Raw genomic sequence first — 17,953 nt, forward strand, 5'->3', positions numbered from 1 at the left:
CCCCTAAACCCTGAACCCGATTAAAACCAATTGAGTTTGGGATGTAAGAGCCATCTCAAGATAGATTCATGCTGTCCCCTTAGGGTTGCTTCTTAAGGAAAAAGTTATGTCACTCTTTTTAATGACTTAGTAAGGAAGGCCATGCTAAAATCAACTCCTTTTCTGCATTGTGGAAGGGATTAAGCCACATCAATATGTAATACCTAGGTGACCACGAGACTGTTGGACAGAGGTGAAGACCTATGGGTTCAGATGGCACAGACTCACCAGGACCCAGCGGCCCTCAAGCAGATTTGTAGGATCTGGTTGCCTGGGGAAATGGGAAATGGTTTCAGAACTCCATCAGTGTAAATTGCAGCTGTGATCAAAGGCAAATAAAGACAAGCCTCCTGACTCAGGATGGGGGTCAGACCCAAGTCAGAGAAAACGTATGAGCAATGCAGCAGATCCGCACATTTTTCCAGAGCCACTGAGTCAGGGGACAGGGAGGGGAAAGAGGCCATTGAAAAGGGCAGAGTTGGCAGGGAGGTTCCTTTTAAGAGTGAAAAGCAGCAAAGAGAAACTGGAGGTGTTAGATCGATGGGAGATGTGGTGGTCAAGCAACAATTTTTTTTTCTCCTATAAAAAGGAAGCCCCTTAGTCTCTGGTCAAATTGAGGAGAAAAGGACTTGTCCAGTCTCCTTGGCACAAGGCAGCCAGCTGGGACCAATCTGCCTGTTCCTTTGGTCAACTCTGCAGTCATTTGGGTGAGACAGGAAAGTCTAGAGAGAGATGCCTCAGTAGCTCCCCAAGCAATATCCAAGGGTAATGGGCTTGACCAACTGCCCAGAGTGGAATCTCCCTTCTCTCCAACAAGCCTGTCCAAGAGCTAGGCTCACATGAGGCATGGTTGTGAGGCTGAATGAGACACACACACTCACACGCATGCACATGCTCACACATTCGCACACACAGCCCCAAGTGCCCATCTGGTTAGATATCCAATTGTTTTTTTTTATGCCAGCCAACGTTTGGAAGACTGTTTCTTTGCCTGCAGCTTGTGAGTTGACATCTGTTGAAGTAATATTAGAATTCTGGATCACGTGATCCACCCACTTGTCCAGACCTCCAGTCCAGGAGAATATTCAATGCAATTCTGCAACCGCTGATCAACCTCATCATTTCTGATGAGAAGTTACTATTTATGGCTCTGCATTGTGATTGTTCCAGGGGATCAGGAAAGGCAAGGAAAAGGCAGATTTTTGCAAAAGCAAAGTCAAAAGTTCATCCCCGTGAGGCATTGCTGGGAGCTGGTAGGAGGAGAAGCAGTGGGGTCGTGGAGAGAAGGCGGCTGGCGTCCAGTCCAGGTTGGTTCTGGCTGCTGTGGACTGTGATGGACCAGTGCCCATGTCTATCAGTCGCCAGTGTTTTGAGCATCACAGCTGAAGAGAAGTTAGATGGTCAGAGGACCTAGGCTCCTAGCCCTACCTGTGTGACCCTGGGCAAGTCAATCCCATTCCAGGGGCCTTAAGTTTCCCCATTATTTTACCATCTCCAAGGTCCCTTCCAGCCCTCAAAGTCTCATTCCATGCTTCTCTCTCAACACCCTTTGGTTGCATGTTCTTGCCCGACCAGCCACCTCCCTGACCCAAAAGGATAAGTTGCCTCCCACAACATGGATCACAGCCCTTCCACTGACCTTGACCTCCACCCAGACTTCTGCACTCAAGGGCAGGGCAAAGTCAAAGAGAGTGGTGGTCACCCCAGCCTCCCCATCTTCCTAAAACTAGAGCATCGCCTGTCCGCTCCCTGGGCCTGCCCCTCTTCGGAATCTTGGAATGCCCCGTCTCTGCCGCTCCTTTCCTATCGCGTATTCTGCCCCCTCTGCTCCTCTTGTTTGAGGCTGACGTCCACCTTTCTCTGTGCCCTCCGACCTCGGGGAAGCTGGTGACCTCCAGGCCTTTCTTCTTCAACTGCTTGTGGCCTGAAGAAGGCGATCACCTCCCCACCCCCGTGCACAGCTCAGCAAGCACACCGGCAGACACCGCCAGGCTGCTCCGGGCCCCAAGGCCCCTGCTCATGTCTGTATCTTTCTGTTTCAGCCCTGAAAAGCCCACCTGAATTCCATGAACAAAGAAAACGTTTGGATAGTGCCAAGGTAACTTTCTGCAAACCTCCCATCTTTTTTTATCTGACTCCAGGCTATGGATCTCCAGGTGCTAAGTTTGGGCAAATTTCTCCTACAATTGGCTGGTCCCCTCTCCCCACACTGTGTGGAATCTTCCTCCTAGGCTCTGAAAACTGTGGAAATAGGATCAATGATGTTGGCTTTGAAACTGCTATTGGTGAGCTTTTTTAAAAAAAATGTCCCCAGTCTTTCTGATGTTGGTAGGGGCATCCCTGCAAGGGGTTTTCAGAGAGACATGAAATGAGGTAGGTGAGGTGGGTTGGCAAGCTGGCCTCTCTTTCATGACAGGCATTTCTCAGTGATGAGCAGATGATTTTAAATCCAACTCAGTGGTAGGGTAAGGCCTGCGGATACGGGGCTTATTCGAGGCTATTTAAAGGCGAAAAGGTTTCCCTGGTGACTTAGTGATAAAGAATCCGCCTGCCAGTGCAGGAGATGCGGGCTCAATCCTTGGGTTGGGAGGATCCCCTGGAGAAGGAAATGGCAACCCACTCCGGTATTCTTGCCTGGAGAATCCCATGGTCAGAGGAGCCTGGCGGGCTACAGTCCGTGGGGTTCCAATAAGTCGGACACGACTGAGTGACTAAACAACAATGGAAGGCTGAAGGAAGCCTGTTTATCTCTCTTTTAGCATTTGAGGGGGGGGGAATTAGCATGTATTCTATACCTTCAGAGCAAGTCTCTGCAACTTGAATTTATCGAGACTGTAAGTGCTAGTTAGGGAGCATCAGCAGTGCACCTAGAAGGAACGCCAGCAGGCCCTTCTCCTGGGAGGCCACTGCTAGAGAATCCTAGCCTGGCGGCTAGCAAGAGGGTAGGGGAGCGGGGAAGAGCGGCAGAGCTCCAGGACTCCCTAGGGCTGCTCATGGGAGGCTGTGCTGGAGAATAACTGCCTTTCATCCAAACTGGAGTGGGCCCCAGACCCCTCTTCAGGGGGCCAATACAGTGAGATCAGAACCCAGAAATGAGGGCCCTGAAGTCCAGTTATTGCTCTGCCACAGCCCACGCCATCTCTGCAGACAACTCCATCATCAAGAAAACTTTAAGACTCAATAAATACTACGTCTGTAAGTGTCCTTGCAGCGTCAATGTGGGTCTCAATCTGCAGGGTCCTCATTTTCACATCCTGAGAGAAAACTCAAGGAAAAAACGGGAGGAGGACATGTGTTGTCATGTTATACTGGATGGGATGAGGTTACCTTTAATCCCTGACTCTAGTTAGTTTGCGACTCCTTTACAAAATAAGATTGCCTATAATATAAGCAGCATGATGATATCAGTTTTATTAGTATTTTATGAATAGGTACCTGTCTGCCCTTTAAGTTTGGAGCGCTGAGATGGACCAAAGCTTTTGACCTCTTTATCTTATTTCTCCATCCTGAAATTACTAGAGAGGTTTTACTAGATGAGTCCTCCTTCATCAAAATGTAGAACAGGGATATTTGCATGTTTCATTTGTAAGAAAGGAATGCTTTTTCCTTTTGAGAGAAAAGGGGTTTCTTTTAAAGTTAAAATTAGATGATTCAGCTGTATGATACTGAGTGGAATTGATTCCATGTTTGTGTCCAGCAGCCTGAAGACACCCCGAAGCGCAAAGCAAGAAGCAGTTCCGACCGTGCAGCCGCGGTGAAAATGCACATACTCCAAGGTGGGGCTGCCCAAAGTCGCTAAACCAGTACCAGTCAGGGAGAAGGGAACAGGGACCATTGTTCAGGGTTCTTTGTCTCTGCTCAGTGGCTGAGTCCTCTTAGAAAGGAGCTACTTCCATCCCAAAGTGATTTTTGAGCTGTCATCTAGTCATTCAAGGCCGTGCTGATGGTCAAATCGAGAAGCCATATGGTGGCCCAGAAGGTACCACACTTGGGGTCCAATCTGAGCTGCACCACTGCTCAGCTTTCTCTGAGCACACAGGGCATGTCCAACATATATCAACTTCCTTTAAAATGTCCATCCTTCACACCAGTAATAAATGTTTAGTTTCGAAAAGGTTTCCCTGGTGGCTCAGCAGTAAAGAATCTGCCTGCAAAGCAGGAGTCTCAGGTTCGATCCCTGGGTTGGGAAGATCCCCTGGAGGAGGGCATGGCAACCCACTCCAGTATTCATGCCTGGAGAATCCCATGGACAGAGGAGACTGGCGGGCTACAGTCCATAGGGTCACAAAAGAGTTGGACATGACTGAAGCAACTGAGCATGCAAGGCTTACAAAATGATGTCTACTGAGGAGACCAGAAAACAAAACTATATTCACAGTCAAATTCAGGAAAGTAAAGTATATACCTAAATTGTATTTATAGTCAGATTCTATGATGAGAAGATAAAGACCTAACAATAAATACTGTGTAAATAATTTAGAAATACACCCAATTATTAAAAACAGTAGATTCTAAGTGGAAGAGGTTTCCCAGTGCTTTCATTTCTTTTGCATAATTTTTTTAACATTTTCTACGCTTACAGCAATGTATAAGAATACGTAACCAAAAAAGGAACGTTATCTGTTGCATCTTTACCATCTTGAATTAAACTATCAGGCTATGAACCCCAAGAATCGGACACAACTGAGCAGCTGAGCACACACACACATTCATGGAACAGGGGTACTATGAGGCCTGGAAAGATGTCGCCTTCTAAATTTTCAGAGTGGAGCAGAAAGCGGCAAACTCTCATGGAACCCTAACTTCCAGTTCTGCCTTATTGCAACAACTGGCTTTCAAGACTCTCTTCCATGTTCTTGCCTAGAAATAAGTCAGGGCCTCGCCCAGAGAGTAATAAAGAGTGATTGAGAGCTTGTCAGTGATCTTTCTCACCCTCCCAGTGATGAGAAGCTAATATATTCTTTTTTAAATCCCTGTTTTATTAAATAACCATTTTGTTGGATATATTCAGTTTCTTAAATCCCTGTTTAATTAAATAACCATTTCCCTCCAAAACTGTTTCTCTTTTACAACCAGATCAGGACATTTGAATCAGTTAGTATCACAACCTCAACAGGTCTGAAACCCTTAAGAAATCATGCTACCGCAGTTGTTACAATTGGGTTGGATTGTTTAGTCCCTTCAGTCGTGTTTGACTCTTTCGCAACCCCATGGACTGTAGCCCACCAGGCTTTCCATCCATGGGATTTCCCAGGCAAGAATACTGGAATGGGTTGCCATTTCCTTCCCCAGGGGCTTCCCGACCCAGGGATCAAACCTTCGTCTCCTGCAGCTCCTATATTGCAGGCAAATTTTTTTTTTTTTACCGCTGAGCCACTAGGGAAGCTGCAATTATAACAATAGATAATATTTACTGCCAGCTCATCATGGGCCAGGTAGTACCCAGGTCTCCTGCATTTCAGGCAGATTCTTTACCAGCTGAGCCATGAGGGACGCACATACAGACTGGATGGGCATGCAAATACTGTCATTTAAAGTCAGTAAACGAGGCAGGCCCTGTGGACTGTTTACTTCCAGAATCGACAGATTGCACATTTTTCTCCCCAAATCCTCACAAAGCCAGTTTCTCTAACACTACTATGCTCTTCAATTTGCCTTTATTTGGAACTGTCTGGTCTTTGCTGCTAGTCCATGTGAAATGAGGATGATTGCATCGAAATTTTATTAGGATGGTGGCATACAATGTGTCAGAGTGTGTGGGTTACAGAAGCAAGAAACAGAATAAAAATAAAACCACAAAAATGACATCAAATTCTAGAGCCAGTCCTCTTGATTTTAACCCCTCAGCTTCCACTGCAGAAAGATCGGTTCCAACTGCCCAGATGAAGCTGAAAAGAGCCCGTCTCGCAGATGACCTCAACGAAAAGATTGCTCTCCGGCCGGGGCCGCTGGAGCTGGTAGAGAAGAACATACTCCCTGTGGACTCCGCTGTGAAGGAGGCCATTAAAGGTAGTTAGCACCAATGGTAGGCTTCCTCCGTGCTGGGGTCTGGAGGCAGCCGTGGCTCTGAAGTGCTGGGGTCCTGGGGGTGAAGGCGTCTCACTAAACAAGAGTCTATCCAGGGGTTACTGTCCCAAAATGTTCCCAGAAATCCCAGGAACAAGGAAGAAATTCCCAGCCACCCCCCTCCAACGTCGGGTTGACATAGACCAGGGTGGTTCTGGTCAAGCAGGTCAGAACGTCTTCCCCATGGGAATCCATCACTCTGGAGTCGTGATGCCCCTTGGTTCTCTCTTTTAAAAGGGTGGAGGCTGGCAGAACAGAAAGAGCTCTGGACCTGAGTGGGAAGAACTGGGCGCTAAGCCCAGTTTGTGCTCTGTGGGTTGAAAACTGTTAGTTACTCAATTGTGTCTGACTCTTTGCGACCCCATGGACTGTAGCCCGCCAGGCTCCTCTGTCCAGGGAATTGTCCAGACAAGAATACTGGAGTGGATAGCCATTTCCTTCTCCAGGGGATCTTCCCAACCCATGGATCGAACCCAGGACTCCTACATTGCAAACAGATTCTTTACTGTCCGAGCTACCAGGGAAGCCCCCCTACAAAAAAAAATATATATATATATATATATATATATATATATATATATATATACACACATACACAAAATGTATCTTTAAAAAGCTGATCCTCTATCTGTCACAAATATTACACATCCTTTTATCAACATGTCCTTTACCTTTTTTGTTTGTTTTGTTTCTGTCCTTTGTCTTTTGATTTTCTGTGTAGTGCGTTTTCCCTGTAGCAGTTTTTCATTTCTGTATAGTTCAATCTCTTAATCTTTTTCTTTGAGTTTCCAAATGTTATTGCTTACTGAAAACACTTCTTAGCTCAAGAATGGAGTTATTCACCTATTCTGTTTTCTAACATGTTTATACTTCATTTTTATATTTCAGTCTTTATGCTGAAATATAAAAGTATTTATACTTTTATATATGAGAGTGCATGGTTTAGGAGACAAGGTTTAGTTTTCTTTTTTCCACAATGTTAGTGGTTTATTTTATAATGTGTCTTGATCTCTGTCTTCACAAGGATGTTTTACATTGGCCTGATTTTTCTCATGTTTCTTGGCTATTCTGACAAGTTTCTGGTTGGTGATATTTAGGATCAGTTTGTTATATGCCAGCTTCAATCCTGTTAGAATGTTGTTCGGGATTGCAGTGAATTTATAGGTTAAGTTATGGTAAATTCATATGTTTAAATTATATGAATTCTTCTGTGGCAAAAAGATAGAATCTCTTTTCACCTACACAAGCCTTTTTTTTTTAAATTTCCCATGGTAAGGTTTTCAAAAATAAATTCATATCAGTTATTGCTTGCGTATGGGAAACCTATTAATTTTGCACATTTATTTTGTAACTGGGGCACTTTGAAGATTTTCTTAATAGTTCCAGTAGTTTCTCGTTTTATCTTAAATTGTTTGGATATATAATCACATCATCTGCAAATAATGATGTGCCTTCTGCTTTGTTTCTCCTTTCTGTCTGGAAACACTGGCTGGTTGTTGAAAAGAAACATCAAGGAATTATTAGTAAATTGCAAAATATCATTTTAAGTTACATGCAATATGTTCATAGCACAAATTATATATAATTTTGTGTATTTTATTTATAAATTACCTATTTGTTTTATAAATAATATATAAATGATAACAATAGAGTATAGTATAGAAGTCTAATAATATATATATTTTATTATACATAAAATATACAAGTGTGTATCTAACGTATAAAATTATATGTATGAATTATATGAAGCACATATAATTTATATCTTTACATTATGCAGCTTTATATATAATTTAATAATTATTGATATATTACATAGAAGAAAATTATTATTATTGCTATATTGCCAGTGCTTCAGAAACAGTATTATAATGTTATATATTGGATTGGCCAAAAAGTTAGTCCAGTTTTATTTGTGATGTTGATGATAACACTTTTGTTTGATTCAGTCTTCCTTGGGAATTTCTCCAGTCATTCACCTCTAAATATGATACTGACTTTTGCTATAAGCAGATATTCTAAGGAAGTGTTTGTTCTATTCCAGTATTAACAGTAGCTTGCAAGATGTATGCTTAGTTTTTAAAATGCTTTCCACGTTCATGAAAAGATGACCATTTGAGTTTCCCCCTTCTAGGAACATGGTATTACTGTCTTTCTTAATCATCCTTGTATTTCTGGAAATAAATCCTACATGGATATTTCCCCCCTAGAAATTGCTAATATTTTATTTGCAAATTTTACATCTCTTTTGTTATTAGTTGGGATAACAGAAGCTGCTAACCAAACCACAAAATTTCAGCTACTTAACAGACATTTATTTCTTATTTATAAATGGTCCAGAGAGGGTTTTCTTCTATGGCAAACGTTTCAGGCACACAGACTCCTTTGATCTTGCTGCTCCATCATCCCCTAACACAAAGGTGGCAAACTTAAAGAGCTAGGTAGTAAGCAAGTTCTCCGAGCTGTCATAACGACTCAGCTCAGCCATCATAGTGGAAGAGGAGCCACAGGCAATACATAAACAAATGGGGATGGCTGTGTTCCAATAAAACTTTATTTACAAAAACAGACAGTAGGCTCACCAGCTATAAATTTGCCAACCTGTGCCCTGCAGCCTTATCATCCTCCAAATCTAGCCAGGGAAGAGGAAAGAGAGGAACAGCAATTTCACAGAAATATCTCTATACCATGGAAGGGGGAGGGGGTATAAATTTTAACAAGTAGCTTTTGGTCAAGAGCCTGAACAAGAGTCATGCTGTGGGCACAGAAAAAAAGAGCATCTGAGAAGTAACTGATATGCATTGTTAGATACTGGGAGAATGTGTCAGTGTGGATAAAAGGAAGAGTCACAGATGACCACCCTTGGTTTCCCTGTTGGTCAGCTAGTTAAATGGCAGCCATGTATCCAGATGGGGACTGTGAGCAGAGGAGCAGATCAGGGGAGAGATGATGAATTCCTGTTCCATGTTGCAGTGAGGGATCCACAGGAACTCCAGGGGCAGGGGTTCAGTAAGCAGGGGTTTCTACCGAACTAGACTGCAGAAGAAAGTCTTGGCCTAGAGCTACAGTCTTAGAAGACTATGGAAAGTTAAACTGGTGGACTTGCTAAGAGATCCCTTGCATGTATTCATTTCTTCATTTAATGTTTATGGAGCATCTTCTGTGTGTCAAGCACTATTCCAAGTGTTTGCGATATATTAATGAACAACACCTACAAAAATGTCTGCTCTAGCAGAGCTTATATTCTAGTACAGGAGACACAGATGATCAGCAAAACCCGTGAATAATTATATATCCTAATAAAAAGTGATAAATGGTGTGAAAATAGAAGTTGTACAGAGTGCCCAGTAGAGGGTGGTTGGGGGGATGGAAGGAAGTATAAAAAGCAAAGAGAATAATGTATAAACAGAGGTAGGGATCTGTGAAGAATATAGAGAAGGAAAAGCTAGAGAAAAGGTTGACGGAGGTTGACCTCATCCAAGGAACCCCCATGCATCAGCCTGTTAGCGGCAATCTTTCAACATGCGTGAATTTCTACCAGCAGGGCAGTGGCATCTTCAGTTCCGTCTCTCAGTCATGTCCAACTCTTTGCAACCCCATGGACTGCAGCACGCCAGGCTTCCCTGTCCATCACCAACTCCCAGAGCTTACTCAAACTCATGTCCATTGAGTTGGTGATGCCATCCAACCATCTCATCCTCTGTCATCCCCTCCTCCTCCCGCCTTCAGTCTTTCCCAGCATCAGGGTCTTTTCAAATGAGTGGCATCTTACGACAAGTCATAAAATTCTTATGACATCTTATGACATGGCATCTATCTTATGACATGGCATAGGGAGAGAGGAAGCTTCTCAGAGACCAGCTGTAGAAACAGCCCTCTGAGTAACCCTTCCACTGGCACTGATGGTCCCTACTCTTCTCCTAGCTGTCACTTCTCTGGATCTCATCCTCTACCCTCAGCAAAGCAGCGACTCGGGGTGGTGGTTTTCTGTGTATTGTTCTCCTGGCCTCTGCATATTTTCCTTCCTTGGTCCACGCGCCTTTCCAGATGTGTTTACATTTTCCAGCTCCCTCCGCAGCTGTGCGTCTGTGTTTCTGCCAATCCCAGAGCGAAACTCCCACTGTCTTCTTCCCCCGACGTCCCCACCCAGGTTTTATTCAAGACCAGTTTTTCTTCAACACAAAGATGAAATAAACTAGAACATCTCACAAGGAGGCTGTTGACAGAGAACCAGCCCCCGCTGTGGGGTTTTTCTTCCCCTTGGCAGATGTCCCCACCCTTGCCCTCAGCTGAGTGACTGTAGCAAATCTTTCCCCCTACACCTTCCTCTCCTTTGGGGTGCCAGCCAACCATTACTCTTCCAGCCTGCAGGCTTGTTTTCTGAGTCAGGTAGAAGTTTACAGATTCCAGCTGGAGGAAATTTAGGCTTGTGTGGGCTACAGTGATATGATGTGAAAGAAAAGGGGCTTGATTTTAGGTTCTTTTTTGTTTGTTTTGGTTTTTATGTGTTTTTAGTTGGAGGATAATTGCTTTACAATACTGTGTTGTTGTCTGCCATACATCAACATGAATCAGCCGAAGGTATACCTATGTCCCCCACTCCTTGAGCCCTCCTCCCACCTCCTTCCCCATCCCACCCCTCTAGGTTGTCACAGAGCACCAGCTTTGGGCTCCCTGCATCACACAGTGAATTCCCACTGGCGATCTGTTTTACATGTGATAATATGTGTGTTTCAGTGCTGCTCTCTCAGTTTGTCCCTCCCTCTCCTTCCCCCACTGTGCCCACAAGTCTGTTTTCTATGTCTACGTCTCCCTTGCTGCCCTGCAGAGACGTTCATCAGTACCATCCTTCTAGATCCACAAATATGCATTAGTATACAATATTTGGTTTTCTCTTTCTGACTTACTTCACTCTATATAATTGGTTCTAGGTTTATCTACCTCTTTAGAACTGACTCAAATGTGTTCCTTTTGTATGGCTGAGTAATATTCCATTGTATATATGCACTACAGCTTCTTTATCCATTCATCTGTTGATGGACATCTAGGTTGCTTCCATATCCTAGCTATGGTAAATACCAGGTTTTCTGATTTTACTGACACAAAAGGAGACTTGGGGGTGCCTCATGGCTACATCTCACAGCTGACGCCTGTTTTTCTGTTACTCCTACTTAGAAAACCACCAACAGCCTCTCTCTCTCTCTCAGGCCAGAACACTGACTGTAACAGGTATGGTGAGGGAGTGATACCTTGCGAGACCAGAAGTTGTGCACTGGAATTGAGCCTGGCTTTGTTCTGCTTGTGTATAGCCATTGCCACTTCACACTCTCAGCTTGGAGAGCTCTCCTCCGAGCTGGCTAATCCTCTCTTTGGTCATCCGAGTATCTCCTTCACTGCCAGGAGCATCCCTCAGCTATCAAGGAAGCTGTTATTGTCCAGAGGCCTGGCTTCTGCTTGAGGAAGGGAGAACCCTGGCTGGCTTTCTCAGCTGGGGTCCTGGTGTCCTGCTCCAGTGGGCAAGCTGGAGGGTTGCTGGGGTCCTGGTGCCCTGCTCCAGTGGGCAAGCTCCTCCACCCTAAAGTGTCCTCATCTTTTCCTCAGATTGAGCCAGGCTTCCCACCTGAATGCCTGAATTCGTTTTTTTCAGCTCCTTTTAAAAAATTGAACCTGCAATTCAGAATGAAAAGAAAGTGAAAGTCACTCAGCTGTGCCTGATTCTTTGCGACCCCATGCATGAACCATAGCCCACCAGGCTCCTCTGTCCATGGGATTCTCCAGGCATGAATACTGGAGTGGGTAGCCATTCTTTTCTCCAGGGGATCTTCCTGACCCAGGGACTGAACCTGGGTCTCCTGTATTGCAGGTGGATTCTTTCATGATCTGAGCCACCAGTGAAGCCTGATTCACAATATACAGCCCCATTTTCAAAGATAAAGTCATTCTTTCTATCACTGTAACCTTTTAACACGGGAAGCAACATTTCTGTCCCTGGGGGATGACCCAGAAACCATCCGTTAAGTGTCATGTACATTTTTCTAAAAGATCCTACGATAGTCTTAGCTCACTTATAACCCCAAGGCTAAGACTTTATAATAAAACAAAACAAAAATTCTTGTTTACTAGGAATCCAGTCATCCTTCAGACTCTCTGGAAGTCTTAACACTCTCTAATCGTCCATTTTGAAGGCAAATAGACACTAACCATGGCCCCTAAACCAGATGGCAGGGTCATTTGCTTTGGCATAACTTTCTCATGACCAGAATCTATCATTCCATAATGAGAAAGGATTTCCAAAGTGCAAATGATCCTTAGGGGAAAGAAACATGTGATAAATACTTCTCTGAGGAAGATTCTAGAAAAGGTGGTGGGAAAAGAGAAGCAGGAAGCCAGTAGCTTTGGGGGTCGGGGATGTCAGGGAGGAAAGTTAAGGTGCTCTAAGATGATGTTAATGTATCTTTACCCACCTAACAATCTTCTTTGTTCCTGGAGAATTGGTTTCAATAGTTGATACAGGACAAATGCTGATGCAGCTTAACTGTTTTTCCCAACTCCTGTAGTCCTTAGCATCAGGGTCTGTCTAGAGACTTAAAGTCAGTTTCTTTTTTTTTCTTTTTAAACTTTTTATTTTGTATTGGAATATAGCCAGTTAACAATGTTATAATAGTTTCAGGTAGACAGCAAAGGGATTCAGCAATACACATACATATAATGAATATGTGTACTGTAATATGTATGTAAACAGTCAGACACAATTGAGTGAGTAAGCACAGAGCACAGCACATAGAAAGAAAGGCGTTAGTCACTCAGCTGTGTCCTGCTCTTTGCAAACCCATGCACTGTCGCCTGCCAGGTTCCTCTCTCCATGGGTTTTCCTAGGCAAGAATCTTACTGACTCAGGGATGGAACCTGAGTCTCCCACATTGCAGGCAGATTCTTTACCATCTGGGTCACCAGGGAAGTCCCTGGGTCAGGAAGATTCCCTGGAGAAGGGCATGGCAACTCACTCTAGTATTCTTGCCTGAAGAATCCCATGGATAGAGGAGCCTGATGGACTACAGTCCATGGGGTCATAAAGAGTCAGACACAACTGAGCAACTGACACTTTTATTTTCGTGTATATATATTCTCCCCTAATAAAGGCAATTTCTAAAGTGCCAGGAATTTGAGGTAAAGGAATGCTTGTTTCTCCAAAGTCCCATGTCCACCTATTCTCTTCCTAAAGCCATCTGATCCCCTTCAAGAGCTGTGGGCTCCATGGTCTTTGTTGGACAGTTCAACCAGTCTCCTCCAGACTGTAGGATCCTCAGTGTATAGGAACCTCTTTAGGCAGGAGCTGCATTTACACTAGCTCCTGGCACCCGACCACCTCTTCCCTCAGGAAGTGGATTTGGCTTCCGCTTCTTCCAGGAGGATGTTAGGAGAAGGTCTGACCGAGAATTAAAATAGCTGTCATATGCGCACTGCTCAGGCTTGCATACAGATAAGCCAGTGAAGTTCGTTTTCATGTTCCACCCCCTGCATTCCAGCTCTTGGTGTGGATCCAGAGGCAAGGTAACCAGGACCCTGACTATCTTACTGTAATCTTGGAATTTTAAATGTTTATACAGAGGAAAGTCCAACTGACTCATTCATCTAATCACTTCCGAGAGAGAGAGAGAGAGAGAGAGAGAGAGAGAGAGAGAGAGAGAAAGAGGAGTAGGGGTGCGCCAAGGGGCCAGACTGAGATCCCCAAGAGGCCAGGCCCGGAGTCAGCCCTGTGGGCATAGCTGCGGGGTGATGTCAGGACTTCCCGAAGCGGGTCCTTGTCATCACATGGGCCGACGAGTCTCCAGGGACAATAGCCAGCGCCCTACACTCCAGCAGCTCCCAGCGAGCCCCAGGAGATTGGAGCAGGGGCCCTGGGTCACAACACGGAGCCGATAGACACTGCTTGTTCCTGCGGCAGCCAGATAAGGTGACCTCTGTCCCTCTTCACCGAGCCTGGTCTGAACCAGGCAGGAGAGGGGGGAGTGCACAGCCTTTCCTGTAATGTCCCTTGTGCTCTGGGGAAGGTTTGCTTCGCTTTCCCAGAATGAACCTCTCAGTGTTTCTGGCTCCAGAGTTGTGCTGACTTTTGCACAGCTAACCACAGGATCAACTGCCTCTTGGGTGGTCTTTTTTAAAATTTTTGATCATGGTGAACTTGAGACAAGCAGACACTCCTACCAAAACCAACAGTAACAACAACAGCTAGAAATGATTGGACGCTTGTGTGTCAGGAACCTTGTGAACAACATATAACATATATCAACCTCAATGCTTTTTTATTTTAAGAAAGCTATCTCATTGATTTTTTTTAAAATACCTATTTATTAGTTTGGCCGCCCTGGATATTAGTTGTTGCATGCTGGGCTTCCCAGGTGGCACTAGTGGTAAAGAATTTGCCTGCAATGCAGGAGGCATAACAGACCTGTGTTCGATCCCTGGGTCGGGAAGGTCCCCTGGAGGAGGGCTTGGCAACCCATTCCAGTATTCTTGCCTGGACAATCCCATGGACAGCAGAGCCTGGTGAGCTACAGTCTATGGGGTCTCGAAGAATCAGACATGACTGAGTGACTGAGCGTGCACTCGCGGTGTCAGAGTGGAAAGGACATGCTGATTTATGACCGTGATAGCAGGGCTCCACAGTCCTCCCACGCCTTCTCTGAGACAACGGCAACAGACTATTGCGATGCCCTGCCTCCTTTCTTCTCACAGTCAGGGTGTCACGTCCATTCCCTCAGATCTCAAAAACTCAAGCAAAAGATGTCATGAAGGATGGAGCTGTCCTTAGCACACATATGCAGAAACAGGGACACAGCTGATTTCTGTGTCATCAGTCCCCCCTCACCCACCAGCCCAGCAGGTCTTAACATATTCCCGAAACAACACACATCTGACAACCTCCCTGGAGGAAAATCGATTTTGCCACCCCCTCTGCTGGGACCCTGAGCATTCAAAGGCTGGACCTGCAGTCTTAGCTCAGTCTCTAGGGAACTGGGGCCAGCCTGGACCCTGTGATGACCTCCTCTACAAAACAGGGATGAGCGATTGCAGTCCTTACTCTGACTTCCTGGGCCATTCTGAAGCCAAACACAAGCTGACCATTTGTGTTGCTGCTCACTGCTAAATGGACTGCTGATTTGAACTACTATCTTTTGTGTGTGGTGGGGTGGGGGGAGTTGTTTGTTTTTTAGTGTTTGTTTATTTATTTGGCTGCGCTGAGCCTTAGTTGCACACAGGATCTTCGATCTTCATTGCAGCACGAGGGATCTTTTTTGTTGTGATGTGTGAGATCTAGTTCCCTGACCAGGGACCAAGCCCAGGCCCCCTGCATTGGAAACATGGAGTCTTAGCCACTGCACCACCCGGGGAAGTCGCACAAACTACAATTTTCATCATTTGTTACCTTTCCACTTAAAATCACTGAAGGGGAGTAGTCAGGGAACAAGAGAAATTTTCTCTCTTTTTCCATCCCCACCCTTCTTATGATATTTCTACATGAGTTAGAACCCTTGGACAACTTTGTGGTTTAATTAATTCACTCTCATTTGTATGAGTTTCAGATGTGATATTCTTGTGTGGAGTTGGGAGTGGGGGTTGGGGGGCAGGGAGGCAGGGGGTGAATTGTTTGTCACATAAAGGGTCAGATCACACAGAGAAGATCCATACCTGTTCAGCCTGAAGAAAGTGGGGAAGGAATATAAGATGCTAAAGCTCGGCCATCAAGGGTCCTACTGGGCAGAGGAGGCTGACTGCCCCCAGGGGCTGGCACAGTCAGCATTGGGCTCTCTGAGTCAGTGTGCGCTCAGGCCCTATGCCAAGTAAACCCCAACAAAACGCCGCAATTTCTGGGGGTCAGTTCAGTCCAGTCGCTCAGTCATGTCCGACTCTTTGTGACCCCATGGACTGCAGCACACCAGGCTCCCCGGTCTATCACCAACTCCCAGAGCTTGCTCAGACTCACGTCCATCAGGTTGGTGATGCCATCCAACCATCTCATCCTGTGTCATCCCCTTCTTCTTCTGCCTTCAATCTTTACCAGCATCAGGGTCTTTTCTAATGAGTCAGTTCTTCGCATCAAGTGGCCAAAGTATTGGAGCTTCAACTTCAGCATCAGCTCTTCCAGTGAATATTCAGGAATGATTTCCTTTAGGATTGACTGGTTTGATTTCCTTGCTGTCCAAGGGACTCTCAAGAGTCTTCTCCAACGATTCAAAGTATCAGTTCTTCGGTACTCAGACTTCTTTATGGTCCAACTCACATCTGTACATGACTACTGGAAAGACCATAATTTTGACTAGATGGACCTTTGTTGCAAAGAAATGTCTCTGCTTTTTAATTCACTATCTAGGTTGGCTATAGCTTTTCTTCCAAGGAGCAAGCGTCTTTTGATTTTATGGCTGGAGTCACCATCTGCAGTGATTTTGGAGCCCCCCAAAATAAAGTCTGTCCCTGTTTCCTTTGTTTCCTCATCTATTTGCCATGAAGTGATGGGACTGGATACCATGATCTTCATTTTCTGAATGTTGAGTTTTAAGCCAGTGAGGAAGGCTTAATACCCACTTAACCACAACTCCCATGCCCAGCTGGCCCTGAATAACGCATGTCATCTTTTAAACAGGGACAAAGCCTTCTTTAAGAATGATATATGTATCTATTTACTTCCTGGGCTGTGTCGGGTCTTGGTTGTGGCACATGAGATCTTCCATCTTTGTTGCAGGTTTTTTAGTTGTGGCATGTGGGATATAGTTCCTTGACCAGGGATCAAACCCAGTGCCCCTGCATCGGGAGTGCAGAGTCTTAGCCACTGGACCACCAGGGAAGTCCCGGGACAAACCCTTTATTTTAATTCCACAAACAGAAGTAGGAGTTGAAATGCCAATGGAAAAAAACGTGGTTTCTAAAGTAAAGAAATTAACAGGTTGAGTTACAATGGAACCATATTCATAGAGGCTTCCAGAAGGACCTGCCTGGGAAGATCACACAATCCCCTGGAGAAAGGGAAAACAGTATAAAAATTCCATCACATTGTGTGGAAACAACAACTTGAGCTTCTTTGCAGAGTCCAAGGTTTGCCATGAGAAAAGAAGGGAGGGAGTGAGCTAACTCTGGACCGTTAAAATAGAGGGTGGGGGCAGGGGTGCGGTGGTCTGAGACCAGATGGGAGAGAAAGTGACCCATGATTGCAAGAAAAAAGCAGACATTTGTCAAATAACCCTCTGTTAGAAAATGAATCGGTTTCTGATACACATATAAAAAATACTGGCATGTATTTATTTCAGATGATACTTGAACAGATGTTTTATAGTTTTCTCTGTACTTTTCTATTATTTCAAATTTTTATAGATACAAATAAGGGCCCTTTGGGAAATAAAAGTTGAAAACTAAAAGTTCCTATTAACACAGTCGAATACTGTGTAGCTGTTGCCAAAAAATTGAGGCCGATCTCTATGTGTTCACATGCAAAGATCTCCAAGAAGCACTGTGGAATTAAAAAAAAAATTTTTTTTTTAAAGCAAGTTTCAGAATGGTCTATTTCACCCAGTCCTAACTGAATGAAATGCTTTTTATATCCATCTGTGTCTTGCTATATGGATAGAATTAAATCTGAAAGAAGAAATAAATCATTAACGCAAGTGGGATTATTATATACCTTGTTATGTTCATTTCATATGGTGCGAATGAATTTTTATAAGTAAAAATTACTTTTATAATCACAGAAAAGTGACAGTGAGTTTCATAAGTGATCCTGGAAGCTGAGAAGCAGCAGGGCCGGTCCCCTAGCCTTTCCAGATTAGCAGGCTGCCCAGCGACTGACTGCAGCTCT

At 44.6% G+C, this 17,953-nt stretch overlaps 1 protein-coding gene across 8 annotated transcripts in view; it reads left to right on the forward strand.

The window, feature by feature from the left end:
• The window catches only part of MYOCD (myocardin), an 88,384-nt gene that overhangs the window by 38,921 nt on the left and 31,510 nt on the right, over positions 1–17,953 (forward strand). For 4 of the 8 annotated variants that reach the window (XM_027974867.2, XM_042255682.1, XM_042255681.1 and 1 more), the window contains 3 exons: positions 2,082–2,137; positions 3,737–3,815; positions 5,887–6,048. In XM_027974867.2, coding sequence (XP_027830668.1) covers positions 2,082–2,137; positions 3,737–3,815; positions 5,887–6,048 — 297 coding nt within the window. The remainder of the gene's footprint in view (positions 1–2,081; positions 2,138–3,736; positions 3,816–5,886; positions 6,049–17,953) is intronic. The other 4 variants (XM_012185757.4, XM_060394835.1, XM_042255679.1 and 1 more) reach the window with 3 other exon arrangements.

The sequence above is a fragment of the Ovis aries genome, chromosome 11 (genome assembly GCF_016772045.2).
Source record: "Ovis aries strain OAR_USU_Benz2616 breed Rambouillet chromosome 11, ARS-UI_Ramb_v3.0, whole genome shotgun sequence".
NCBI classification, from domain to species: Eukaryota; Metazoa; Chordata; class Mammalia; order Artiodactyla; family Bovidae; genus Ovis; species Ovis aries.